This window comes from Mesoplodon densirostris, chromosome 6 (assembly GCF_025265405.1).
Source record: "Mesoplodon densirostris isolate mMesDen1 chromosome 6, mMesDen1 primary haplotype, whole genome shotgun sequence".
Lineage (NCBI taxonomy): Eukaryota > Metazoa > Chordata > Mammalia > Artiodactyla > Ziphiidae > Mesoplodon > Mesoplodon densirostris.
The window spans coordinates 120,407,248-120,434,786 of NC_082666.1; the positions used below are offsets into that span (position 1 = coordinate 120,407,248).

The 27,539-nt window shown below is 43.4% G+C and overlaps 1 protein-coding gene across 6 annotated transcripts in view; it reads right to left on the minus strand.

The window, feature by feature from the left end:
* Positions 1 to 7,749: 7,749 nt before the first annotated feature.
* ENTPD4 (ectonucleoside triphosphate diphosphohydrolase 4) overlaps positions 7,750 to 27,539 on the minus strand; it is a 41,178-nt gene continuing 21,388 nt past the window's right edge. For 3 of the 6 annotated variants that reach the window (XM_060102552.1, XM_060102553.1, XM_060102550.1), the window contains 7 exons: positions 21,722 to 21,781; positions 21,285 to 21,439; positions 19,532 to 19,698; positions 15,912 to 16,236; positions 14,252 to 14,337; positions 12,956 to 13,117; positions 7,750 to 11,763 (listed from right to left, as the gene is read on the minus strand). In XM_060102552.1, coding sequence (XP_059958535.1) covers positions 11,535 to 11,763; positions 12,956 to 13,117; positions 14,252 to 14,337; positions 15,912 to 16,236; positions 19,532 to 19,698; positions 21,285 to 21,439; positions 21,722 to 21,781 — 1,184 coding nt within the window. In that variant the 3' untranslated portion in view covers positions 7,750 to 11,534. The remainder of the gene's footprint in view (positions 11,764 to 12,955; positions 13,118 to 14,251; positions 14,338 to 15,911; positions 16,237 to 19,531; positions 19,699 to 21,284; positions 21,440 to 21,721; positions 21,782 to 27,539) is intronic. The other 3 variants (XM_060102555.1, XM_060102551.1, XM_060102554.1) reach the window with 2 other exon arrangements.

A 27,539-nucleotide genomic window follows, 5' to 3' on the forward strand; every position in this document is an offset into this window, starting at 1 on the left:
ACAAAGCCATACCTATGCATTTACATGTTGTCTATGACTCATTTCACACTACAAAAGCAGAGTGAAGTCAGTTTTGGACAGAAGTCATATGGGCTGTGAAGCTAAAATATTTCCTATCTGGCCCTTTGGAGAACAATTCTGCTGATTCCTGGTCTAGAGCAGCACTGCTTAACTTTCAGTGTGAATTATGACTGACCTGGAGATGGTGTGAGATGAAGAATCTGCTTCAGGAGGGTCTGAGACCAGTCCTGAGATTCAGAGCCTCTATCCAGCCCCCGTGCTACTGATGCTGCTGGTCCAGGGACCATGCTTTGAGAAGCAAGGATTTACAGCCGCGCTGTCCAATGGAAATAAAATGTGAGCACGCAAGTAATTTGCAAGTTTCTAGTGTCCACATCAAAGAGGTAAAAAGAAACATATGACATTAATCTACTATTTTATTTAACTCAATATAACCCCAATATATTATGTCTTATGTAACCAATACAGATTGAGATATTTTCTTTATTTTGCGGGGGATACAAAGTCTTTGAAATCTGGTGTGTTCTTTGCAGCCCATCTCACTTAGGACTGGCCACATTTCCTGTGGCCGGCAGCTGCCATACTGGGCAGCTAGATCTGGAGTCGACTGGAGCCAGGCTGCCCGATGCCAAGTCCCAGCCCTACCACTGACTAGCTGTGTAGCTGTGCGCAAGTGATATCACCTCTCCATGTGTGTTTCCCCACCCTATAAAGTGAGAATAATAAATGCATCTCCTCAAGATGTTGTCTTCAGGATTATGTGAGGTCATAAAGTGCAGCCTGCCTGGCCCATCATAATCTTCTGCTATTAGGATGGTTCTGTCCAGGAGGTACTTTCCATCCAGTAAAGGAAGTCCTTTGAGCCTGGTTTCCCTTCCCCATGGCCCAGGGACAGAGGGCAGAGTTAAGCATACACACTCCTCAGTTCTTAGCCCACTGTTACCCCTTCCTGCAGGGATCTTCTTTTCCTTCATCCCACAAATGTTTATTGAGCCTTTTTTTGTGTATTAGACCCTGTGCCGGATACTGGGGATCCAACACCAAAAGAAACACATGAGACCCTCCTGCCCCTGTGGATTACATTCCGGTAGAGGCCTCACAAAGAACATAATGAATAAAGAATATGCTAGGAGGTAGGACCTTGGGGAGCAATTAGAGCAGGGTAAGGGGCACGGAGAGTGCTGAGGAGGGGTAGAAGTGTCAGCTTTAAGTAGGTGGCCAGGTGGGCATCCATGGGACAGGAAGTCAGGGAAGGTCCTGAGGCCAGTGGGGCTGGAGCAGAGTGAGTGGGGGGAGAAATAGATGTGGTTAGAGAGGTGTGGAGTCGGAGGAGGCATATTGCGTAGGGCCTTACAGGCCATTTTAAACACTTTGGTTCTTCCTTGGAGTGAAATAGCCAACTGGATGGGTTTTTGCCAAACAAATGTCATGATATGAATTGCGTTTTTCACAGCTGTCATGTTGAAGAGAGACTGGGTAGGGATGGGGCAAGAAAGATCCGCGCAGGCCCGGAACTGAGGCTTCACTGGGATGTGAGAACCAAGGCAGACCTGGGCAAGTGGGTGTGGTTGGTCAGCCTAAAACCAGAAGACCAGTTTTTCTTTTTTTAATTTTAATTTTCGATTGGAATGCAGCTGATTAGCAGTGTGGTGTTAGTTTCAGGTGTACAGCAAAGTGATTCAGTTATACCTATAACTGTATCTATCCTTTTTCAAATTCTTGTCCCATTTAGGTTGTTACAGAATATTGAGCAGAGGTCCCTGTGCTCTACAGTAGGTCCTCGTTGGTTTTGTTTTAAATATAGCGGTGTGTGGGCCTCCCTGGTGGCGCAAGTGGTTGGGAGTCCGCCTGCCGATGCAGGGGATGCGGGTTCGTGCCCCGGTCTGGGAGGATCCCATATGCCGCGGAGCGGCTGGGCCCGTGGGCCATGGCCGCTGAGCCTGCGCGTCCGGAGCCTGCGCGTCCGGAGCCTGTGCTCCGCAACGGGGGAGGCCGCGACAGTGAGAGGCCCGCATACCGCAAAAAAATAAAAATAAATAAAAATAAATATAGCGGTGTGTATGTGTCAATCCCAAACTCACAATCTATCCCTCCCCCCGCTTCTCCCCTGCTAACCATAAGTTCATTCTCTAGGTCCGTGAGTCTGTTTCTGTTTTGTAAACAAGTTCATTTGTATCACTTTTTTTTTAAGATTATGCATATAAGCAATATCGTATGATATTTGTCTTTGTCTGACTTACTTCCCTTAGTATGATAATCTCCAGGTCCATCCATGTTGGTGTAAACGCCATTATTTCATTCTTTTTAATGGCTGGGTAATATTACATTGTATATATACCACATCTTCTTCATCTATTCATCTGTCGATGGACATTTAGGTTGCTTCCATGTCTTGGCTATTGTAAAGAGTGGGGCAATGAACAGTGAGGTGCATGTATCCTTTCAAACCATGTTTTTCTCCAGATATATGCCCAGGACAGGGATTGCTGGATCATATGGTAGTTCTATTTTTAGTTTTTTAAGGACCTCCATACTGTTCTCCATAGTGGCTGCACCAACTTACATTCCCACCAACAGAGCAAGAGGGTTCCCTTTTCTCCACACCCTCTCCAGCATTTATTATCTGTAGACTTTTTGATGATGGCCATTCTGACTGGTATGAGGTGATACTTCATTGTAGTTTTGATTTGCAATTGTCTAATAATTAGCGATGTTGAGAATCTTTTCATGTGCCTCTTGGCCATCTGTATGTCTTCTTTGGAAAAATGTCTATTTAGGTCTTCTGCCCGTTATTTTTTTTTAACTTTTTATTTTATATTGGAGTATTGTTGATGAAAATGTTGTGTTAGTTTCAGGTGCATAGCAAAGTGATTCAGTTATACATATACATGTATCTATTCTTTTTCAAATTCTTTTCCCATTTAGGTTGTTACAGAATACTGAGCAGAGTTCCCTGTGCTCTACAGTAGGTCCCTGTTGGTTATCCATTTTAAATATAGCAGTGTGTACATGTCAATCCCAAACTGCCTAACTATCCCTCCTCTCCACCCTTCCCCCTGGTAACCAGTTTTTGATTGGGTTATTTTTGATAATGAGCCACATAAGCTGTTTGTACATATGGGGAATTAATCCCTTGTCAGTCTCATCATTTGCAAATATTTTCTCCCATTCTGTGGGTTGTCTTTTAGTTTTGTTTATGGTTTCCTTTGATGTGCAAAAGTTTTTGAGTTTAATTAGGTACCATGTATTTTTGTTTTAATTTCCATTACTCTAGGAGATGGAAGAAAAAAGATATTGCTGAAACTTATGTCAAAGAGTGTTCTGCCTATGTTTTCCTCTAAGAGTTTTTATAGTATCTGGTCTTACATTTAGGTCTTTAATCCATCTTGATTTTATTTTTGTGTATGGTGTTAAAGAATGTTCTAATTTCATTTTTTTTTACATGTAGCTGTCCAGTTTTCCCAACACCATTTATTGAAGAGACAGTCTTTCCTCCATTGTATAGTTTTGCCTCACAAGACCAGGTTTATCTGTTGTCCTTATTTCATAGCCCATCTGTGTCCCCCATCACATCCACTTCAAAGTATAATAGTCAAAACATGCACACCCTTGTAAGACAGTGTTGTGGGCCTCCCTTTTCCATAAATGGCATTATGCTACCAATCTCGTATCTTTCTTCAGCAGCCAGCACTGTCTTTAAAATCCATCCACCCTGCTGTACTTACCTCGAGTTGTTTCTAACGGCTGCACAGTGCTCACAGTACACACCTGCCACCTTTTACTTAAATAACACTGCTGAGAGCATCCTCCTGGAGTTTCCTCATGGACCCAGGTAGAAATGGCTCTGGGGAACGCTGGGTCTTAGACATGCGCACAGCTAAATTTAAAGTGCTGCCAGCTTCCCAGAGTGCCTGAAGTAGTTTCCACCACTACCAGCAATACTGAAGCGACGGTCCCCACGTCACTGCCGACACTTGAAGTTTGTCAATTCCAGGGGCGCAAGGTGGCAGCTTTTTTTTTTTTTTTTTTTTTTTTTTTTTTTTTTTTTTTGCGGTACGCGGGCCTCTCACTGTTGTGGCCTCTCCCGTTGCGGAGCACAGGCTCCGGACGCGCAGGCTCCGCGGCCATGGCTCACGGGCCCAGCCGCTCCGTCGCATGTGGGATCCTCCCGGACCGGGGCACAAACCCGTGTCCCCTGCATCGGCAGGCGGACTCTCAACCACTGCGCCACCAGGGAAGCCCCAGGTGGCAGCTCTTTATTTCCATTTGCACATCTCTGGCTCCTTCAGTTTCTTCCTTCTTGTTAGTCATTCAGGCTCACCCTTCTGTGGATCACCCATAAACCATTTTTCTTTTTTTTTGGCTGCACTGCTTGGCTTGCAGGATCTTAGTTCCCTGACCAGGGATTGATTGAACCTGGGGCCCCGGCAGTGAAAGAGCCTAGTCCTAACCACTGGACCGCCAGGGAACTCCTCCCATAGCCCATTTTTCTTTTGGATTTCATTTTTCTTGTTGATTTACAAGAAACCTTGCATAACATGTATTAATCCCTTTTCAGTTTTAGTTACTGCAAATACCGTCTTGGTCTGCCACCTGTTAGCTTTGACTGTGATGGCTGTTAACAGAAATTGTTACTTTTGATGCAGCTAAATCCATCCTTCTCCTCTCCTTGCATTTGGTGCTTTTGAGGGTGGGGTTTAAAAGATGGCTAAATTTAGGACGATTTAGAAGGAAAAAAAAATTCTGAAGCTATGCTTAGAATAAGATCATATACAGAGATTATTTCCTCCAAGCTGGGCTTGGAGAAAATCCCCATCTTATTTTGCCTCTACACATCAATACCTAATTTGGGGGGTTCTTTTTCCTTTTTTTTTCCCCAGACTAAATGGTTAAGAAGTAAGGAAACCACTTGAAGTAAATTTGGTTCTCCTAAGTTCTTCTACATAAAGCTTTAAAATGCTTCACTCCCTTAACAAACTTTATGGTGAGAGGGAAGAGAGAGAGAGGCCTGGGATTCCACCCACCCTTCACACCACACTGCACGTGGTTTTAAATCTGCACAAAAACTCTGCCATCTGGAAAGAGAGAAGATTGAGAATAAAAGATTTGTAAAATATGTGTTTCCCAAACCCTATGGACCTAAAGAGTTAGTGACTTGACAAAGCAACTAGCTTTTTAAATTAGACTATAGGTATTTATGAAACACTGTGTGCTACGTGGTGTTTTCTTTGTTGGATTAGTTATAAATGTCATGATCCATGTTCAAGGGGATTCAGGGATGGAACAGACAGACCGATGGACAACAGGGCCACAGAAGGTTGAAGAGGATTTTAAAATGTAATTTGAACGTTATGGAGAACGGCCAGGAACTTCCAGAAAATTCTGTTTTGCTGCCATGACCCAAATAAAGAACTTTACAAGGCTGAGTGGAGCCCATTGAACGTTGAAGTGTCTCAATCTTTTTGAATCTAAAATCTAGGTAATAAATCAAGCTTGTGCCAGGTGGAGAAGATGGACTTTTAGGAGGAGAAAGTGCTGAGTCTGGTTCCTGGAGTTTAAAGTCATGTGCAATCACAGGCAAGAAGAGGATGATTAATCCTTCCCAAATGGCCCACTTCAAACTCTGATTATCACGAAAAGGGTGGAAGGTGGTATCAAAATTACCAAGTATAAACCTGGGGGGACAGCGAGAAGAACCAGCCTGGGACTTTTACAGAAATAATACAGTGAAAGAGTATGTCCCACGCTGGGAATTAGGAATGCACTCTGTCTTCCGGTGACCTGGCCACAGACCAACTTTTCCCCCTTCTCCTTTTTTCAGGAGAAAAAAAAAATCTCCTTTTCCCTCCCTTGAGTTTCTGTGTTTATACAAGAAGCCCGTCTTCTGTGCTCATCACCACCACGTTCTGTGAGCAGCTTTCAGCAGTTTTCTCAGGGTGGAAATCTTAAGGCCGGCCTTTCTTGTTGGGCCTTCTTGTTTGGGTCTCTGACACACAACGGGGCTGTTGACAGAAATGGTTAAGTGGCCGTGAAGTCTGGAGCCCAGATGCAATCCACCTGCCAAACAGGATCAAGGGTGATGGCGGAGATGGAAGGCCAAGCAGGCTCTTCAGCCTCAATGGAAGCGTTAACAGAAGGCAGGAGGGGGCGCTAAGCTTGCTGAGGACAAAGGAAAACGCAACACATCAATCAATGCTCCTTTGTTAAAAGGCAGCAGATCACAGGCTGAGGCCATCAGGCTCCCAGATGAGATGGGGCTGGGAGGACCCTTCGGGGTGTAGCGTTTCCTCGGGTGGGACGCTCAGCTCCAGGCAAATCCCCAATCTGCACGTTGGGCTTTGCAAAGGGTGCTCCTGTGTCTTTGATGACTTTCCATAAGAAGACAGTGTGTCTCGGACAGAGATGACGTTCACTTCCCTGCTCCCAGGCCAGTGAGAGCACCGCAAACACCTCTGTGCAAACTATTAGCATTTCGGGATCTCAGGAGGAAAAAAAAAAAAAAAATCCACTTGTGCATTCCAGACTCATGGGGCAAATGGAAACAGATGAAAAACAAACCAAAACCCAGAACTGCTGCCTTGCAGATCTGTTAACAGGGGCAACCACTGGAAGCACGTACTTCACTTCTTCCCTAAGAAATGGAATAAAATGTAGACATCTTTAGATGACTTTGGTATATGTTAATGTATTTGCCCTTAGACACAGAGGCCTATATTTATTGCATTGCCTCAAAAATTATTTAAGCAGGTTTTCTTTTAACATTATTATGCTTTCCTTTCCGTGGTCACAGGCTGGGGCTCCGCACTCCTGTGCTCACCATACGCCCACATTCCCATTTGGTTCTGCCTCCCCCGAGCCTTCCCTGCTTTTACTTTTGTTATTCTTTTTTTTTTTTTTTTTTGCGGTACGCGGGCCTCTCACTGCTGTGGCCTCTCCCGTTGCGGAGCACAGGCTCCGGACGCGCAGGCTCAGCGGCCATGGCTCACGGGCCCAGCCGCTCCGCGGCATGTGGGATCTTCCCGGACCGGGGCACGAACCCGTGTCCCCTGCATCGGCAGGCGGACTCTCAACCACTGCGCCACCAGGGAAGCCCCTATTTTTGTTGCTCTTCACAGCCAGTCCCCTTCCCTTTCCATCTGTCTCTATCGTCTATTTTCAGGTGATGGCTCAGGCCCTTCCTCCTGCAGGAAAAGCTCTATTTATATTTTCTCAAATGGCTGAGGAAGAGGGGCAGCGCCTAACAGTTGTTAGCAACGTGAACAACGGGATTCAGGTTTCTCTAGAAATAAGCCAACGGCTGTAAGCTTGGATCTAATTGCAAAACTGGCAGCAATGACTTTACTATTTATAAGACAAAATACATAAGGTTTTCGATAATTTCTTTTCCTTGTACGTATATATATAGTTAACGGGTACTTTAAAATGATAACCTTAAAAACCTTAGTCTCAGGATGGCCTTTATTGTTGACGAAGGCGTTGCTATTACACCATGGTATATATTTCTCCTTGTGAAATGCTTGGTTTCCCTGCACACAGGGAAACCCGCACACAGCAGAGCTTCACTACACGCACGCCAGATACAGCAAAGGCATGGAGTGCGCAGTCAGACTCAGACCATTTATTTTACTGAATGTAGATTCAAGTTCAACTAAGCATTCTAACAGATAACTTGATTCAAACATCAGAGAAAAATCTCTTTAAATCCCAAGAAAGCAAGCTCACACAGTCTGTGGGCCACCGAATGAACTTTTTATTCTCGACACTCATCCGTGTGGAGGGTGGCAATGTGAGGTTGCCAAATACAGAAAGTGATAGACACCACAACCATCTCCCGAAGATAATTCTTCTTTGAATGGAAAACATCATTTAAATAAAAAACATTTAAAGATGCTCCCTTAGTTTGTACAATTCCTAAACGTAAAATATAATCTTAGTAACAGAACAAAGAATTCTCCTTGGTTGGTCACATCATTCATTACGGAAGGGGAAAATCAATAAAAATCATAAAAAACAAAACCCTGAAATAGAAATAAATAACTAAATAATTTACTCATAGGTAGTTTTGCTGCATTGCACGTTACCACACAAAATTCTAAAGCTGATTTTTTTTAAAAGCTTGGAAAACACATTTGCCTCTTGGAGTTTCTTGCTAAGCGGTGCAGGCTTCTCAGAAGGAAAAGTATCCTATGTAGGCCTGAGTTTCAAATTTAAACACTGGGTAATCTAGAGCTTGCCCTCCTGGGTGCACAGCTGTGATGCCGGGAGAGCAAGCGTCTGCCCAGCCCCCGAGGTGGGGAGTGCTGCAGAAAGCCAGCAGTTTAGGGTGAAAATGGGCAGAAACCACCGGTACAAATCAGTCTGTTTGTACTTTTAAGTGGACTGTAAAATCTTCGAGAACATCCTCTGGAGGTTCAGAAAGCAGCAGCACAGATATGACGATGGAACAGAAGCGTTTACTGGAGGAGTCTTTCCACCAAGAGTTAACACATAACATTGTTCTCTGCGAGGCTTTTAGCAAGTTCCCACCGGTCCAATTTCTCTTGCTTTCTGTTGCTAAACGTGTTCAGAGTTTACTGCCTTCTTGGCCAGCCCTTAACTGATATTCTTTCCTTCCTGAGTTAAGCCCCCTCCGGTGCTTGCCTCTCACCCCAGCCTGCGCCTGCATCGCTGAGAGAAAGTTCCTGGCCGTCTTCTCGTCCCTGGTGCTGGGTGGGGAGAAGCTACTGAGCCCTTCTCATGACTGCAGAGATCTCAGCACAACACTGCGAGCCCTCCTGAACAGCACGTTTTAAATTTGGGCGGGGAGAAGGAGGAGTATGCTACTTGGTTTATTAGAAAACCCATCTTGAAAAGAATCTAGAGGAAAAGATAAGTGAAATTCTGGAGCATAAACAACTATTTGGGGATTGAAGTTTGGTCACTTCTCTTGCCCCTCTTTTTGTGCTCATGGGTGGTAACTACCTTCCTGAATGAAGAGGATGTGGCTGTGTATCTGTTCTTGAACGGGACTCTCCACGCAGGGTCAGCAGATGTCTTCTGTAAAGGGACACTTAGTAAATATTTGAGGCTCTACAGGCCACATGCAGTCTCTGTTGTGTATCTGTCACTTTTTTTTTCTTTAATGACCCTTTAAAAATTGAAAAACCATTCTTAGCTCAAGGGTCTCCTAGATTTTCTCTGTGGGCAAGTTTGCCAGGCCTGCTCCGGGAGTTCTTTGGCAGGGGACACGGCACCGAACTGTGCAAAGTATAAGGCCGCTGGGCCTTGGAACCCTAATTTGGGGACTTCCTTTGGAGAGTTAGTTAGGTCCCTGCAGATGGATGCTCAGGCTTGGATCCTCCATGCTGGTCTCTACTGCGCTCCCCAAATGGTACAGAGCTGGGCCAGGTTAGCACCCTTTATTTACAAAGTGGCTATTTATCATAGGAGGTCTTAATTTAGGCCTATTTAGATCTGTGCCTATGCTAGCTTATCCTTGCCTTGATTTGAAAGGCCAAATCACATATTCTAGGCATTGGAAAATTTTCATTCTGCAGGTTAGGGCCTTACTACTCCAAATGGCTGGTGGCAGAAAAGCTAACACGTAAACTTACTTCTTCTTCACCACTAATGCCACCCACAGTCCACAGGGCAAACCTTCTTTAAGAAGTCAAGGAGAAGCATGCCAGCTCACTACGCCCCTGGGGTACCCACGACACAGCTCGTGTGTGGCTGCGTCTTGAAAAGGAACAGTATTTACCAGGGACTAAGCATTTAAATAGCTGGAGACCAGCATTTCAGAAGCTGGATTTTTCGAGAGACATCTGTCTCCATCCTCTCTGAAACAACTCTCTCTACACATCAGATGTTATACCACCATACAGCTCCTCTAACCTTCTTTATATTTGAGAGGCAAACTTTCTACCAATAATTTGTGTGTTGTTAGAATATTCACTTTGAAGAGCAGAATCACAGGATTTGCATTTCTTTCATAAGTTCATAATCTTTAAGTCATCAATATACTTGTATGCCACGTTTTTAAGTAATTAATAGACGAGATGAAAATCTAAAAATTTTTTCTAAATTAAATAAGGGCTTCAGAACCTGAATTCTTTCTCTCATCATTGATTTTTTTAAAAAGCAGTGGATGATTCTGGAAATATACATTTGTTACCAACTAGACGAATTTAGCTGTTCTGGAGTTAAGAAATAGCTTGTGTGCACACACACACACACACACACACACAAAGAACATCGCCTAAAAAACTATGCATGAGAATTCCCAAAGCTTCTAAACTAAACCAATAGGTGAAAACCCACTAATCTCATACACGGCGATCCAGTTGTCCTTTTTAGGTTTTTGTTTAAAATGTCAAACGCGTTTTCTTCAAACTGTGAGTTGGTTTCTTGTGTTCAGTTCTTCACTTCATTTGGATTTACAGTGGCCCGGCCAGCACAGCCTCAACCGCGACAGTCAAGCCAGGTCTCTGAAATACGAGGGCAGGGGGATACCAACTTGAAGATGGAAGAAACCGGAGCACAATTAAACAAGCACAAACGAGCTACTGAGAAATACGGACGTGCCTGTTGACAAGCACCAGCTCCAGTTCTAACAACACCGAAACTAGTGAACTATGAATTTTCCAACTCAAAAACGTGGTGTTCTAAGGCCGCTGAAAGGTGGCATGAAGAAAGTAACTACCTGTGGTCAGAAGTAGTAACGGTAACGGGGGATGATTGTTCTAAATGAAATGAAACACTGCATTCTGAAGTGTGTGCTTTTAAAAGTGAGAACACCACTCCCTCACTTTTTCCCATCAGTGGTTTTCATACACATGTGCGCGTGCACACACTCTCACTCTCACACACACCACTCTCACCCTTACAGACACACACTCTCACCCTCACACACACACAGCGCTCTGGTCATCATTTCATATTTTTCAGGTCTCTTCACTATCAATTTTAAAAACTGTTACCTCTTGGTGCCTGTACCTCTCTATTTTGGATATAAACAGTTTTGATTTTTTTAACCTGCAAAGAAAACAAACAGCAACAGCCCTGAACAATAAATAAAACTAAACATCTCCCTCTTTAGGTTAGCGCTTTCAAGACAGAGAAAAAGGGGATGATCGGTCCAGTCGGTATGTGTTCTGGTTCTGTGAAAGCGTCACCCCTCGGTCCCACCTCCCCTGACAGAGAAAAGCCTGCCGTTTGCCTCCAATATAAAGTGCATCTGTTTAAAATCAAATATACCTTAGAGAACAACCAAAAATCTTAGTAATTTTTGGCAGATATCCTATGCAGCAAAAATGAAGTGATGTTCCCTTTTCCCTATTCCGCAACTTAAAGCTGGACACTGAACGGCTAAATGCAATGCTTCTAGGACAGCAGAGTTTACGAACGGTGGATTTTGGTTTTGTTTCAAGGAACAAAAAGGGAAAGGAAAAACAAAACAAATGAGAATGAAGAGGAGAAACCCTGAGGCAAAAATGGCTTTTCCTTTAGAGTCTTTCTGGGGCTCGAACTCCGGCTCACAAGGTACTGGCGATCTTCTGGGACGGAAGGCCGTCCTCCAGCCAGACGGTGGTGGCTGAGCCACTGCGCGGGGCCCGCCTGTGGATGCGCCGCAGCCGCAGCAGGTAGAGGACGATGGCGAGCAGGACTACCAGGAAGCAGCCCGAGAACAGGTAGTGATTGTACACAAAGGAGAAGCCCCGCCAGTGTGCGTGGCTGGCCCGGAAGGTCTCCTGCTGGATATCTCTGCCCACACGGGAACAAGAACAAACGTGAGAACTAGGCAGGTGGAAAGTGTGATGTATTGATGCGCAGCGTGGGTGGGAGGGACCTGGTTTAGGACTCAGCTCTGCAGACAGAAGCTGTAACCTCAGTCTCCCAGACTCAGTTTCCCCTCCTCTAAAATGTAGGATAATGTGGCCCAGCAGAGGGTAGTTGTAAGTATGAACACGATAACATGTGAAAGGGTATTCTTAAGCCTGTAGCTGTTACCAGCATTATAATTTGGGTAACAAAAATCAGAGAAAGTTACAACTGTGAGTGTTTCACTAATACACAGAAGCTAATGTGGAATCAAATCACATGTTTATGATCAGTAACACCCACTACTCACAAGTTTTGCAATTAACCCAGCTAAATGTGCTGCTGGGAGATGCTTAATTAAATGAAGGGAAAAAACAAAAACAGCTAACATCTCATTTGTTAGTGAACCAGGGTTCTTATGGGGCGGGGGGTCAACTGACAGCTAAGTCTGTGAACTTGAGTGGGAAAAAAGGCGCATCTTTATTTTACCAATCTCTGGTTGTAATGCAGTATTTTCACTGAACGTGAATGTAGACAAAAAACCATTGCTACTATAGTATCAGCAGAACTAGTGACTCTGTTCCTAGAGAAACTCACAGATCTTTTACATCACACTGTGGTGTTTTGCAGATGCCTCAAAATATCATCAACAGGCATCATCACACTGAACTTACAGGAAGTACGAATTCTGCTGCCAGGTCTTGCTATTTAATGTGCGAATAAAGAAGAACGTATATCACTGTATCACATATTTGTCTTCTGTAATATTCTGATAAATGTACTGCAATACAATGGTTTCCTCTATAGCCTATGTATTTACATTATGCATTAAAAACAAGATTTTGAGAAGGGGTCCAAGGTCATAAAGGTTAAGGACCCTGGAATGGACCCTTCTGTGCAGGGGCTAGGGAACACACAGCTGAGAATAAGCACTTTCGTGGCGCCTTTGCTGGGATGGTGGGCTGGGAAGGGAGGAGGCTCCGGGGGGGAAACCAAGTCAGACCTCCCCGACTCCCCCATTCTGCCCATGGCCAGCGCTAACAACGCCCCAAACGGCCACACCCACTGCCCACGACGCCTCGGATGCAGGGAAGCATCTGCTGTTGGATTCTCATTACCAAATTCGCAGCCATACCTTAAGGGTAAAAAGCGGGTCCTGTAGAGTATTGCTCCGAGGGTCCACTGAACCTCCTTGTCGTAAACTTGCAAAGCCGTCTTTAAATTTCTGTAGTTGACAGGAAACGAGAAGCCCCTGTGGAACACCTCAAACATCCAGGCGGATTTGAAGCACTGATACCTACAAATAGCACAAACGTGGGAGTGGGACGGAGTCACTGGGTGGGTCCAGAAGCACGTTCGCGGAGCCGGCCTTACCCTCTGTGATCAGCGGGGGTGCACAGGCTTCACAGGCTTCACGAGGCCTGCACTCTGAGGGCGAAACCATCCGCACGCATCTCCAGCTGATGTGCTTGCTTTACGCCCTCTGTCCCACACCACTCACCTGCTCATGAAGCTTGGTCTCCGTGTAATTTAATACGTGGCCGCGGGAGATTTTTCCCCTCAGGCCTTGCATCACTTACTCAATTCAGTTCTGAATAAATACTGAGCAAGTTCCACCTTCTCTGGACCTCAGTTTCTTTATTATAAAATGACAAGATAGGCAGGTCCTTTTCAGCTCTGATAATCTATGATTCTAAATATATATATATATATTTTTTGCGGTACGCGGGCCTCTCACTGCTGTGGCCTCTCCCACCGCGGAGCACAGGCTCCGGACGTGCAGGCTCAGTGGCCATGGCTCACGGGCCCAGCCGCTCCGTGGCATGTGGGATCTTCCCAGACCGGGGCACGAAACCGTGTCCCCTGCATTGGCAGGCGGACTCTCAACCACTGCGCCAACAGGGAAGCCCTATGATTCTAAACATTTATCAGAGGGTTGCTTTCTGCAAAGCACTGGGCTAAGCAAGTAATAAGACATCAAAATAAATAATAAGATAGCCAATGTGCTTAAATGACTTATAATGAAAGAAGATTTTTAAAAAGCTACAAATAACTATAAAAACAGAACATGGTAAACGCCACAAGAGGGACATAACGAGCGCTCTGGAGACTCGCAGAGAGGGATGGAGCCTAGCTAAGTGGACAGAGGAAGACTTGGAAGGGACAGCATCTGACCTCTGATGTCTGGGCAGGACATCAACGAGGAGAGGATGCACAGGGGAGTTCCAGGTGGACGGAAAAGCAAAACTGAGCCCCAAACTGCAAGACACGTTTGAGCACGAGTATTTGCCATTCATCTGAAAGGAGCCTGGAGGGGATGAGGAGGAGTAGGGACTGGTGAGGACAAGAAGGTAGACTGGGACCATGGTGTGGCCAAGAATGGACACACAGTTTCTTCAACACACCCTGGGCCCAGCTGTCTACGACTTACTTGAGCCTGTGGAGGTCGGCGTGAGAAGCATACAGTCCTCGGTCAAAGCGCTCCCGCAAGATCGACCACTTTGTTGCACAATAATCCTGAAAGAAATTTCACCCCAAATAAATCACTAGGAAAGGTTTATTAAATGTTTTTCATTTCAAAAGTTTTTACCAAATTCATATTCATAACAAACATATCCTTCCAATTAGGAGACACAAGCTTGTGTCTGTGACCCACGAGGACGAGACACACAAACACTCTGTGAATGTTTACTGATGAGCTGAGACAACGCTTGTTCTTTGTCTTAAAATTCAGCCAAAGTTATTGTTAAAGAGAATCTCACTGCCCACAACCGACCTCTTCAAAGCTGCTAAGTTTCTCCCCCCAGTGACCGCATGTGACAGGCACAGACTTTTGGAAAAGTGAAGCAGTCCTTCAGCCAGGTCAGACTGAAAACCTGTGTCTGTGGCTATATGGTGCAAGGTTCTGGGAACACAAAGATGATTACGAAAGGCTTTGTCTTCAAGAGAAGGGAAAGAGGTGCCACCTTTTCCTGAAGTTATCTGTAATGTTTATATTAACAACTAACATTTACTGAACCCTGTGTTGGCACCTTTTCTAAATGTAATGCTTCAGACAATTCCTTGACATAGCTGCTATTCCAACCTCTATTTAAAGGATGAAGACATTGAGGCTCACAGGGGCAGTGAAAGTCACAACAGGGGATACAGAGAATGGCACTCAGCCTGGGGTGAGAGGGTGAGGATGCATGTCAGGCAGAGGAAACACGACGGACGAAGACAAGATGGGAGGGAGAACAGATGGGAAGGCAACAAACAGATGCCTGATACGATTAGAGTATCAAGTGCTAGGTGGGGAGATGAGGCAACAGGGTGGGAAGGAAACACTGAAGTATTTGAAATTCATCCTGGAAGCAAGAGAAAGCCACTGAAGACTTTCACTAGGAGAGCAGGTGGCTGCACTTGGGTTTCAGACAGAACACTTGGGAGTGGTGTGGAGGATGAACTCCAGAGGGGGGACCAGATGCAGGAGGACCACGGGGAGGCCCCTGCATAGTGCGGGCGACAGAGAGTGGCCAGGACTAGGACAGCGAGGGTAGGACAGAAAGTAGGGAGAGCAGGGCTCTGAGAAAATGTATGACATACAGTAACATGCTTGATGACTGCTCTGATGGGGTGTACGGTGAGGGATGGATGAGTGACAGGCAGAAGTCTGTAACTCCTGGGTTTGGGGGAGGGGAACTAGATGGTTGAGTGATGCCATGACCGAGACAACATAGCAGAAGAGAATGGGGAGAAAGGGGAGCTTGTCTGCAGTCGTGAAACCTAGCAGGCGCTGAGGCTGAGAGCCCAGGGAAGGGTCAGGAAGGCAGGGAGAACAGGAGAAAAGGGGTCCTGAAGACAAAGGGTCGGAAGCTGCGAGGAACCGTCAGATCAGAATTACACTATTACACGTAAAAGACGGTCCTCTGGGAGCCACTGAGGGCCAGCGCAGTCTCACAGGGGACTTTCTGCTTCTGCTGTGCCTATTCCTCTGGCCCAACCAAGGGAGCAGGGCTGCCGAGGTGCTGCACACACAGCCTTCGCCCTCCCCCTTGCCCTGCTCTGGACTTGGGCCCGTCGCCATCGACCCTGGCTTCCTGGGCGGTTACCTTCGCAGCTCTCGTGAATGCGGCAGCGCTGTAGTCTCCCCCCATCCGTAGCACATCCTCAGTACAGTAGTAGAATTCGGAAAAGCCGTAGAATTCACTGTTCTGGAAGTGAATCGGGGGCTGGTAGACCCCATTGAGGGAGGTCTGCGTCTCGTTTGTTTTGTTCATGAAAGGCTGGATGGTCTCTCGGCACAGGTCAAAGTCTCCCGTGCCCCGCAGGTACAGTGTCTGTCCATTCTGCTGGATTTCATCTTTAATGTCCAGGGGGAGGCAGGGGTCCAGGTACGGAGTGTCAGGAGTCAGCCCTGTCTGTTTCCCCAGGAGCCTACAGGACAAAGAGAAACTTCATCATGAGACCAACAGAAAGCTGTGTGAAGAAGAAAGTGGCTGCAAGTCAGTGTTTCTCAAACTCTGCCCTGTGGAACACAAAAGGGTTCCGGGGGCTTCCCTGGTGGTGCAGTGGTTGAGAATCTGCCTGCTAATGCAGGGGACCCGGGTTCGAGCCCTGGTCTGGGAGGATCCCACATGCCACGGAGCAACTAGGCCCGTGAGCCACAACTACTGAGCCTGCGCGTCTGGAGCCTGTGCTCCGCAACAAGAGAGGCCGCGATAGTGAGAGGCCCGTGCACCGCGATGAAGAGTGGCCCCTGCTGGCCACAACTAGAGAAAGCCCTCGCACAGAAACGAAGACCCAACACAGCAAAAATAAATAAATTAATTAATAAACTCCTACCCCCAACATCTTCTTAAAAAAAAAAAGGGGGTGCTGGAAAAATTAAGTTGGGAAAACACGGACTCAAGCCCCTCCTGGAGATTCATGATACACATGTGTGTACAGCAGACAGCTGAACGGGGTCCAGTGGAACTGTGACTTGGTCAGATTACTGACGCTTTCCGTGACCTGTGACATAGGCTGGTGTCCACGGCTGCTGCGGGTCCGCAGTTAACAAGCACCTCCCAGTGTCCCACTCACTGCAGTCCAACGCCCACCACTGTGCTGTTCCCAGCCCCGCTTCTGCCACTAGTGCTTTTGATTTTAATTATATACAGATGAAATGTGACTGTGACAAGAAGTCGCTGGTGCTGTTAAAGCTAAGGTTAGATGGCTTAGAAAAATATGATAAAGGCAGATCACTAGAAAACCGGTGTCAAATTAGGTGTTATCAAGATTAAAAGAAAAAAATTTGGGAAAAATTAATAAAAATCTAGATGAAATTGGTATCAAATTGCTTCACAGATGTCTTTAAGGCCCTGGTATCCAAAATGACATCAAGATGAGTGGGTGCAGTACCTGCCAGAGAAATAGCCTAAGAAAAGCCTTTAGTCCAGAGCAAAAGATTGGCAAATGAATATATAAGTTAAAACAAAGTGCTTGGGGTTGATTCTATTTTTATGATTCTCTGTTTTAACTAAATTTTTAAGTTAACCAACTATTGATCCCAACTGCAGCAAATAACAGTTTCTATTGTACTACAGGCTTTGAGAAGTCCTGTAGAAATCTTAACTTGTTCACTGAAATGCCCTATGCTTACTATCTGCCGATGAAATGTCCAGATCTGTCATCCTACTGTGTGTCCTCACCATTAAGCAACTGAGAAGTAGAAAAGAGCATACAACAGCTGGAGTTATGTTACTGTTTGATACCAGGAAATCCCATGGGCCTAAAAGGTGTTTAACTATTAGGAAGGCACCTGAATTTGATATTCAGTCACTGACATTAAGTCAACTTTTTACCTGCCACTCAACTGACAAGTTGTTTATTCCTAAGATCAGGGCAACTCAAAATGCACTAAAAATGTTTAAGTAATTTTAAAAAATCAATCATCACTCCTAATGGCAAAGGGATAAATATGCATTTCAAGGCTCAATTCATGACATATGTAAAAAGTGATGACTAACATTTACAATTATTATAAAAGTCCAAGATGAGTCAAATGTATACTTCATGTTACAGTTTTTAGTTGCTCTACAACTAAATTAAAAAGTACCACTGCAATGTCCATTATATAACCTTCTTGACATTAAAACCAATTAGTAAAAATTAGGGTTGCAGAAGGTGTTTCTCCAAAATTCTAATTTAAACATCACTTATAAAATATTTCTATTTTAAGACTATTACTAAAAATAATTATACTAAAGTATGCTATATAACATACTATTTTTAAAAAGAAACAGGGACTAGTTAATCTTTCTTAACTAACGCTATTCAGTTAACATCTGGAGCAGACAAAGAACAAGTTTTTACTGCTTCTCCTATTCACACATGTGAATTTCTGGAAAATGAGGTAATGAATGGCTCTGACTTGGCCTTTCTTAAAGTTCAGGCCTCCACAGGTTTATTAAGATTAAATTGTAGCCATTATTTTATAATAACTATAAATGAAATATAACCTTTAAAAATTGTGAATCACTATGTTGTACTCCTGAAACTTATATAATATTGTACATCAACTATACCTCAACAACAAAAAAGATTAAAATAGATCAAGGAAATACACTATCATTTATTTCTATGAATCAGGATTTTTCTCCTCAAAATTGTTTCGTCAAAACAAAACAAAGGGGCTTCCCTGGTGGCGCAGTGGTTGGGAGTCCGCCTGCCAATGCAGGGAACAGGGGTTCGAGCCCTGGTCTGGGAGGATCCCACATGCTGCGGAGCAACTGGGCCCATGCGCCGCAGCTGCTGAGCCCGCGTTCTAGAGCCCACATGCCACAACTACTGAGCCTGAGAGCCACAACTACTGAAGCCTGCACGCCTAGAGCCCGTGCTCTGAAGCAAGAGAAGCCACCGCAATGAGAAGACCATGCACCGCAATGAAGAGCAGCCCCTGCTCACCACAACTAGAGAAAGCCCACGTGCAGCAACGAAGACCCAGAGCAGTCAAAAACAAAACAAAACAAAGCACAGTAATTAATACCATTTTACAAAACCCCAGATTTCAGACTTTTTATTCATCCATATGGCTTTTCTGTTCTTATGGACTAATTTCAAATAAATAATTGGTATACACTTAAACTTATAAAATAAATTTAAACTGTTAAAGTGTTTTTGCATATTTTCTATACCAGAATTCTTCATGAACTCATTTTTTAAAATTTCACTGCTAAAGAGGGTTAAAATCACTAACTTTGACTTCTAGATCATTTCTTTCTCGTGAATAACTTCCTTCACTATGGTCTTATTCACTAAATAACTGCCAGGCTGGTTTCCCATGACACCGCCAGGACATCCCGTAACTCAATGCTATCATCGTTTCCTGGGGACCTCCAGGACATCTGAGTGGCCCAGGTGCTGAGTTTCCGCAGGATTTTGCAATCTGGAATAGCAACACCCAGGGTTCGAAAGTATTTTAATATCTTGAAAGTGAAACCTCTAATCCAGCAGGGGAGCCATGGGTCTGAGAGAACGAAAGCCTTCTTTGGAGGCGGGTGAGCTGGGGCCAAAGGCAGAACCCTGCTGCCCTTTCATTTCTTCTCCAGCTCAGCGGGCGGGGCAATAAACAGCTAACCGTGCTCATATGCTTCTGCTGACTGAGGCCTCCCTGCTTGGCCTGGATATGTCTTCTGTGAGGACAAACCGTGGTTTCAGGGTGACGGCCGAGCAATGGAAGGTGCTTTACCTGTTCTTTTGAACTGTGCTGGCAAATATTCTGTCCTCGTATCTCTGTCGAGCAGCATTGCCACCAAACCCAAGAAATGTGGCCACGTAGACGCGGTACACGTGCTCAGTTTGGTGAACGTCACATCCCAAGTTAAATTCGGCCAATAAGTTCTTAGCTACTTCTTCCTACAGACGTAAGGACCACAAACTTTAGTATTTTAAGCAATACAAAAACAATTACCTCTTGTTAAAAAGAGGCACCTACAAAAATTCTCGTCAAAAAGGAGCAAAAATTTCTGCATCTGCATCTCCCAAGGGTCCTTCTAAGCATCCCTCCTAATTCAATACGACAAGCCTGACTTAAAGAAATTTCAGATGGGCTGCACATTTGTGATACTGATATGACTTTTTGAAAAGGGACATTAGCAATGTGGTTTCATATCCTCTGATCTAGTAAATCTATTTATGGAATCCTGTGCTTTGAAAATAATCGTAAATATTGAAAAGTCTCTATACACAAAGATGTCCTTTGCAATTCTGTGACAGAAAAAACTGGATGTCATCTATATATACAATTTCAAGTAGGGTCAGTTAATAATGGTAATAAAGTTTATGGAGGAATATGCTTATGCAGTGCTAAATAAAGGACAAAAATTGTACAAACAGTAAGACTGTAACAACCATATTTTTGAACACTATAAACAGATAAAAAAGAATGAAAAGAAATATGCCAAAATGCTAACAATAATTTTTTTGGATGATGCATCCATGGAAAATATTTTTCCAAACTACTTTTCTATGGGTTTCTTACTTTACTTGAGGGGAAAACATGATTTTGTACGAAGAGTGTAATAGCTTCTAGAGGCATGTCTGGATGGGAAGCAGGAAACACAAATTGTAATACTCGAATTTACAAAGCATTTTCTAAGGAGCTTAATAAATACTTCAATAATGTTTACTGAGCTGATACAAGGTGCCTAGCAGGCCATTGGATATATGCACTACCTCAATCAGCCTTATGATAACCCTCTGTTAGAGGCACTTGCCGTCACATTTATAGCTGAAGAGGCTCGCTCAAAAAAGCTAAGTGACTTGCATAAGATTCCAGAACTAGTGAGGACAGGATGACAATGCAGCTCAGGCTTGTCCAGCTCCACTCTTTCCTAACCACTCACTCTGCTAGGTATTAATCTAGAGCTGAATGGAAACAGTAATAAAGACATAGAGCAATTCAGGAATGCATCTGGACACCCTCTACAGAAGGCCACCCAGCCTACTGGGAAACTACAGTACCGAAGGGGATAATGCAGAAATGACAGAGTAAACCATGAGTTCAGAAACGTGGAAGCGGTGGATACAAACCTCTATCCTTTCCAGAAAAATCAAAAGCTGTCTGAGCCACACACAAGAGTATTTCTCCCAATCATAACTTAAGAAATCTGATACTATTATATTAAGTTTTACAGTACCTTTGAGAAAAGAAGTGACTGGAAATAGAAACAAAAACTCAAGTGTGTGGCTGACATATACACCAAAGGAAAATTCTAGGTAAGTTCAGAAAACAAACCAGCTGACTTCAATGAACAAACACAAACGGCTTAGTGGAGGTTTGCCTTGGTTTCCTCCCGTCTCCTTTCTCCTGGGCTGAGAAGGTGGTACCCTCAGCAAGCACAGTAAAGATGTGTTCAGACTCAGAAAACAAAACACAAATGGATGGAGACATGTTAAATGAAAATCAAACCAAACAGAAGGAAATTTGTACAGATAATAACCTGCTGTGAGGAGGCAAAGCTTACAGTTTTGGGGACTTCGTACGCTATCTGGGTTGAGACGCCTCCCATGTCGAGAATACCGGCTGTTCTTTTACGGAGAATGGCTTTGCTGCTTTCGCTACCAGGGATGTTAACTTCCACAACGGCCTCATCATCTGGAAAGAACAAGAAACAGCCACTGGAATGGAACAGACGCAGAGAAGCGGGATCTTGGGACGAGTCATCCTGCTTTGATGGTGGCTTCAAGTGTACCTAGGCAGACCCAGCTTGCTTTTCCCCACTAAGACCAAGTTTACTGTGTGACACAGCAGCACCTCCCACTCTGCTCCTACACACCCGGCTGTGGCACAACACTCAGCTCCTTTTTTATGCTTTGCATGAAACAGAAAAAGCCATAACTTCCAGTTAGATACATTGGCTGGAAACACGATACTTACCATCTTCAATATGCTCGAATCGTCCGAGGACAAAATTAATGCCAATCCAAGCGTACACACCTAGAGACGTTATAAGAAGAGTAAAGTTTAAAACTATTTTATATAGTCCTGATCATTGCAGTCAGTGCAAACATTTATTTCATTCCCTGATAAGCTGTGAAAACGTTATCTGAAAAAATACATTTCTATTGATGTATTACCTTTTCCTAGTGGTTTTCCGAGAACTCTCGGCTTTTAGTTTTGTAGTTTCATACCATTTGCGTGGGTTGAAAATATAATTCCCTAGGCACTCCTGTTTCTTTGAAATTTATAGGTTGTTTTGAAATACCGGAGTTTTCACTTTTTATGAGGTTAAACCTATCAAGTACAAGGTTTTAAAGACAAGTGAACTCTAACCTTTCCATTCTTTTTTTTTTGGGGGGGTACGCGGGCCTCTCACTGTTGTGGCCTCTCTCGTTGCGGAGCACAGGCTCCGGACGTGCAGGCTCAGCGGCCATGGCTCACGGGCCCAGCCACTCCGTGGCATGTGGGATCTTCCCGGACCAGGGCACGAACCCACATCCCCTGCATCAGCAGGCGGACTCTCAACCACTGTGCCACCAGGGAAGCCCTTAACCGTTCCATTCTTTTATCTCACGCTTTCACTCAGTTTCCAAGTCTGATTCTCTTTTTATAACATTTTCTACATTGGACCTTCACCCATTTTCATTACTGCCTTGATTTAAGCTGGTACAGAGACCTAATTGACTTTCCTGCCCCTACTCTCCCACTCCAACCCATGCTATCCTCTGCTGGGCTGATCTACAGAACAAAGTCCAAACTCCACAGCCCAACAATTCAAGACCTGTCCAACTTGTTTTTAATTGAATAAATTTGGCATGTAACATTGTGTAAATTAAGGGGTACAGTGTGTTACTTTGATACGTTTATATATCGTAATATGATTGCCCTTGTAGTGATATTATCACATTACATCATTATAGTACAGTATCATTGTCTATATTGACTACACTGTGCATTAACTGTCTATGGCTTATTTACCCACTGTTACAAGTTTCTACCCTTGAACACTATCAGTCTTATCTCCTGACCCCATCCCCTAGTAACCAACATTTTACTGTCTTTTTACACGTTGGACTTTTCCAGATTCCACAAATAAGTGATATCATACAGTCCTTGTCTTTCTCTGACTTATCTCGCTCAGCATAATGTGCTCAAGGTCCATCTATGCTGTCAAAAATAGCAGGATATCCTTCCTCCTTTCTCATGGTTGAATAAGATTCCACTGTGTATATCTACCACATCTTTTTTTATCCATCTGTCTGTTGATGAACATCTGGGTTGTTTCCGTATCTTGGCTACTGTGAATAATGCTTCAATAAACACGGGAGTACATGCACCTTGTCAAAATTCTGTTTCCATTCCCTTTGGGCATATACCCAGAAATGGAATTGCTGGATCGTATGGTAGCCTTATTTTTTTTTTTTTTCTTTTTGCGGTATGCGGGCCTCTCACTGTTGTGGCCTCTCCCGTTGCGGAGCACAGGCTCCGGATGCGCAGGCCCAGAGGCCATGGCTCACGGGCCCAGCCGCTCCACGGCATATGGGATCCTCCCAGACCGGGGCACGAACCTGTATCCCCTGCATCGGCAGGCGGACTCTCAACCACTGCGCCACCAGGGAGGCCCCAGGTAGCCTTATTTTTATTGAGAACTTATTTTATTGAGGAACCTCCATACTGTTTTCCATAGTGTTGGACAAATTTTCATTCCCACCAACAATGTATAAGGGTTCCCTTTTCATCACATTCTCACCGGCACCTGTTGTCTCTTACCTTCTTAAGGATAGCCATTCTAACAGGTGTGAGGTGATAGCTCACTGTGGTTTTGATTTGTGTTTCCCTGATGATTAGTGATGTGGAGCATCTTTTCATGTGCCTGTTGGCCATTTTGACATCCTCTTTTGAAAATGTCTTAGTTCTTCTGCCCATTTTTAAATCAGGGTTTTTGGGTTGTTGTTATTAAATTGTACAAGTTCTCTATATATTTTGGATATTAACCACTTACATGATAGATGGTTTGCAAAAAGTTTCTCCTATTCGGTAGGTTGTCTTTTCATTTTGTTAATTATTTCTTTTGCTGTACAGAAGTTTCTGAGTTTGATGGAGCCCATTTGCTGATTTTTGCTTTTGTTGTTCGTGCTTTTGGTGTCAGGTCCAAAAAAACTTGCCATGACCAATAGATGAGCTTCCTCCTTTCTTATTGAAGTTGTACGGTTTTGAGCCTTATGTTTAAATCTTTGATCCGTTTTGAGTTAATTTTTGTGAATGGTGTGAGACAGGGGTCCAATTTCATTGCTCTGCATGTGTTTCTCCAGTTTCCCCAGCATCATCTGTTGAAGAGACTGTCTTTTATCCATTGAGCTTTCTTGGCTCCCTTGTCAAATATTAGTTGACCATATATGCCTGAATTTAATTCCAGGCTCTGTACTGTTCCATTGGTTGCTATGTCTATTTTTGTGCCAGCACCATACTATTTTTATTACTATGGCTTTGTAGTATAGTTTGAAACCCAGATGCCTGATTGCTTTGTTCTTTTTTCTCAGGATTGCTTTGGCTATTCGGGGTCCTTTGTGGTTCCACACAAATTTTAGGATTGTTTCTTCTATTTCTGTGAAGAATGTCTTTGGTATTTTCATGGGGATTGCACTCAATCTGTAGACGGCTTTGAGTAGTATGGCCATTTTAACGATATCAATTCTTCTGATCCATGAACACAGGACATCTTTCCATTTGTTTATGGCTTTGATTTCTTTCAGCAAAGTCTTTTAGTTTTCATTGTACAGATCTTTCACTTCCTTGGTTAAATTTATTCCTAAGTATTTTACATTTTTAGTGCTTCTGTGAGTGCGATCATCTTCTAGATTTCTATTTTAGATGCTTCATCATTAGCATAAAGGAATGTAACTAATTTCTGTATGTTGATTTTGCATCCTGCCACTTTACTGAAATAGTTGATTAATGCAACAATTAATCAATATTTTTGACTGAGTTTTTAGGATTTTCTTTATATATGAACATATCATCAGCAAATAGTGACGATTTTACTTCTTTTCTAATTTAGATGTATTTCTTTGCTTTGCCTAACTGCTGTAGCTAGGACTTCCAATATTATATTGAATAGGAGTAATGAGAGTGGGCATCTTTGTCTTATTCCTGATCTTGGAGGAAATACTTTTGGTTTTTCTCCATTGAGTATAGTGTTAGCTGTGAGTTTGTCATATGTGGCCCTTATTATGTTGAGGTATGTTCCTTCTACACCCAATTTATTAAGGGTTTTTGCTTGTTTGTTTGTTTTACCATGAAAGGATGCTGTATTTTGTCAAATGCTTTTTCTGCATCTGTTGACATGAAGTGATTTTTATCTTTCATTTTATTGATGTATTAACATTTATTGATTTGCATATGTTGAATCGTTCTTGTATCCCAGGGATAAATCCCACTTGGTCATGGTGTATAATCCTTTTAAGGTGTTCTTGAATTCAGTTTGCTAATATTTTGTTGATTTGTTGAGAATTTTTGCAGCTATATTTATCAGGATGTTCGTCTATAGTTTTCTTTTCTTGTGGTATCTTTTTTTTTTTTTTCAAGAATTAGACAGGGTCTTTTTCTTTTTTGGGGAGGGGTGGTGGGTAGGAGTTTTTTATTAATTAATTTATTTATTTTTGCTGTGTTGGGTCTTCGTTTCTGCGTGAGGGTTTTCTCTAGTTGTGGCAAGCGGGGGTCACTCTTCATCGCGGTGTGCGGGCCTCTCACTATCGCGGCCTCTCTTACTGCGGAGCACAAGCTCCAGATGCGCAGGCTCAGTAGTTGTGGCTCACGGGCCTAGTTGCTCCGTGGCATGTGGGATCCTCCCAGACCAGGGATCGAACCCATGTCCCCTGCATTAGCAGGCAGATTCTCAACCACTGCGCCACCAGGGAAGCCCTTCTTGTGGTATCTTTATGTGGTTTTGGTGTCAAGGTAATGCTGGCTTTGTAGAATGAGTTTGGAGTGTTCCCTGCTCCTTTCTGGAAGAGTTTGAGGAGGATTGGTGTTTTCTTTAAATGCTTGGTAGAATTCTCCAGTAAAGCCATCTGGTCCTGGAATTTTCTGTGTTGAAGTTTTTTGATTATCAATTCAATCTCTTCACTGATTACCAGTCTGGTCAGATTTTCGATTTCCTGATTCAGTCTTGGAAGGTTGTGTGTTTCTAGAAATGTATCCATTTCTTCTGGCTTATGTAATTTGTTGGCATATTAATTGTTCATAGTAGTCTCATGATTCTATGTATTTCCGTAATATCAGTTGTAATGTCTCCTCTTTCATTTCTAACTCGGAGTCTTTTTTTTTCTTAGTCTGGCTAAAGGTTTGTCAATTTTGTTTGTCTTTTCAAAGAACCAGCTCTTAGTTTCGTTAATCCTTTCTATTGTTTTTCTGGTCTCTGTTTCATTTATTTCTGCTCTAACCTTTATTATTTCTTTCCTTCTGCTAACTTCTGGCTTAATTTGGTCTTCATATTCTAGTTCCTTAAGGTGCAAAGTTAGGTTGTTTGAACTCTTTCTAATTTCTTAATATATGCATTTATCGCTATAAATTCTCCTCTTAGAACTGCCTTTGCTGCATCCCACAATATTTGATATGTTGTATTTCCATTTTCATTTGTTTTGAGATATAGTAAGTCCCCTACGTACAAACCTTCAAGTTGCGAACTTTCAAAGATGCAAGCATGCATTCGCATGTGCAATCACATAAGTTAATTCACATGTCTGGCATACACTGCCATGTGTGTGCATCCTTTAAAAGTAGCTGTGCTCTTGTGCACTTTACTGTACAGTACTGTATGGAATACAGTAGTACAGCATCCTTATTCCAAGCCCAGAACCTGTGCCATCAATGTCAGGTGTGAGTGAAATTGCAGCTTGCCCTCCATCTTCTATTGCTGACAATCCTTCAGCTCTACCATCTCCCACCTCCTCTCCCTCCTCCAGTAACTCTTCTTGCCTGTTCACTCCATGCCAGCCCCTGTATGCCAGCTGTTGTACCACACTATTGCTTTTCAAGGTACTATATTGTAAGATTAAAAATGTTCTTTATTTTTCATATTTGTTGTTTCTTATGTATTATTTGTGTGAAAAGTATTATAAACCTATTACAGTACAGTACTATATAGCTGATTGTGCTAGTTGGGTACCTGTGCTAACTCTGTTGGACTTATGAACAAACTGGACTTATGAACATGCTCTCGGAATGGAACTCGTTCATAAGTAGGGGACTTACTATAATTTTCAAATTTCTCTTTTGATTTTGATTTCTTCTTTGACACACTGGTTGTTGAGAAGTATGCTGTTTAGTTGTCACGTATTTGTAGATTTTCCAGCTTTCTTCATGTTGCCTATTTTTTGTTTCATACCACTGTGGTCAGAAAAGATAGTTGGTATGATTTCAATCTTCTTAAGTTTGCTAACATTTGTTTTGTGTCCTATCACATGATCTATCCTAGAGAATGTTCCATGTGCACTTGAGAACAATGTGTATTTGGGTGCTTTTGGATGAATTGTTTTGTATATGTCTGTTAAGTTTGCTTGTCCTGGTTCAATTCCAATGTTTCCTTGTTGATTTTCTGTGTGGACAATCTATCCATTGATGATAGCGAGGTACTGAAGCCCTTACTATTGTTGTATTTTTGTCAACTTCTCCCCTAAGGCCTGTCAGTATTTACTTAATATATTTTGGTGCTCAGGTGTTGGGAGCATATACATTTACAATTGTTATATCTCCT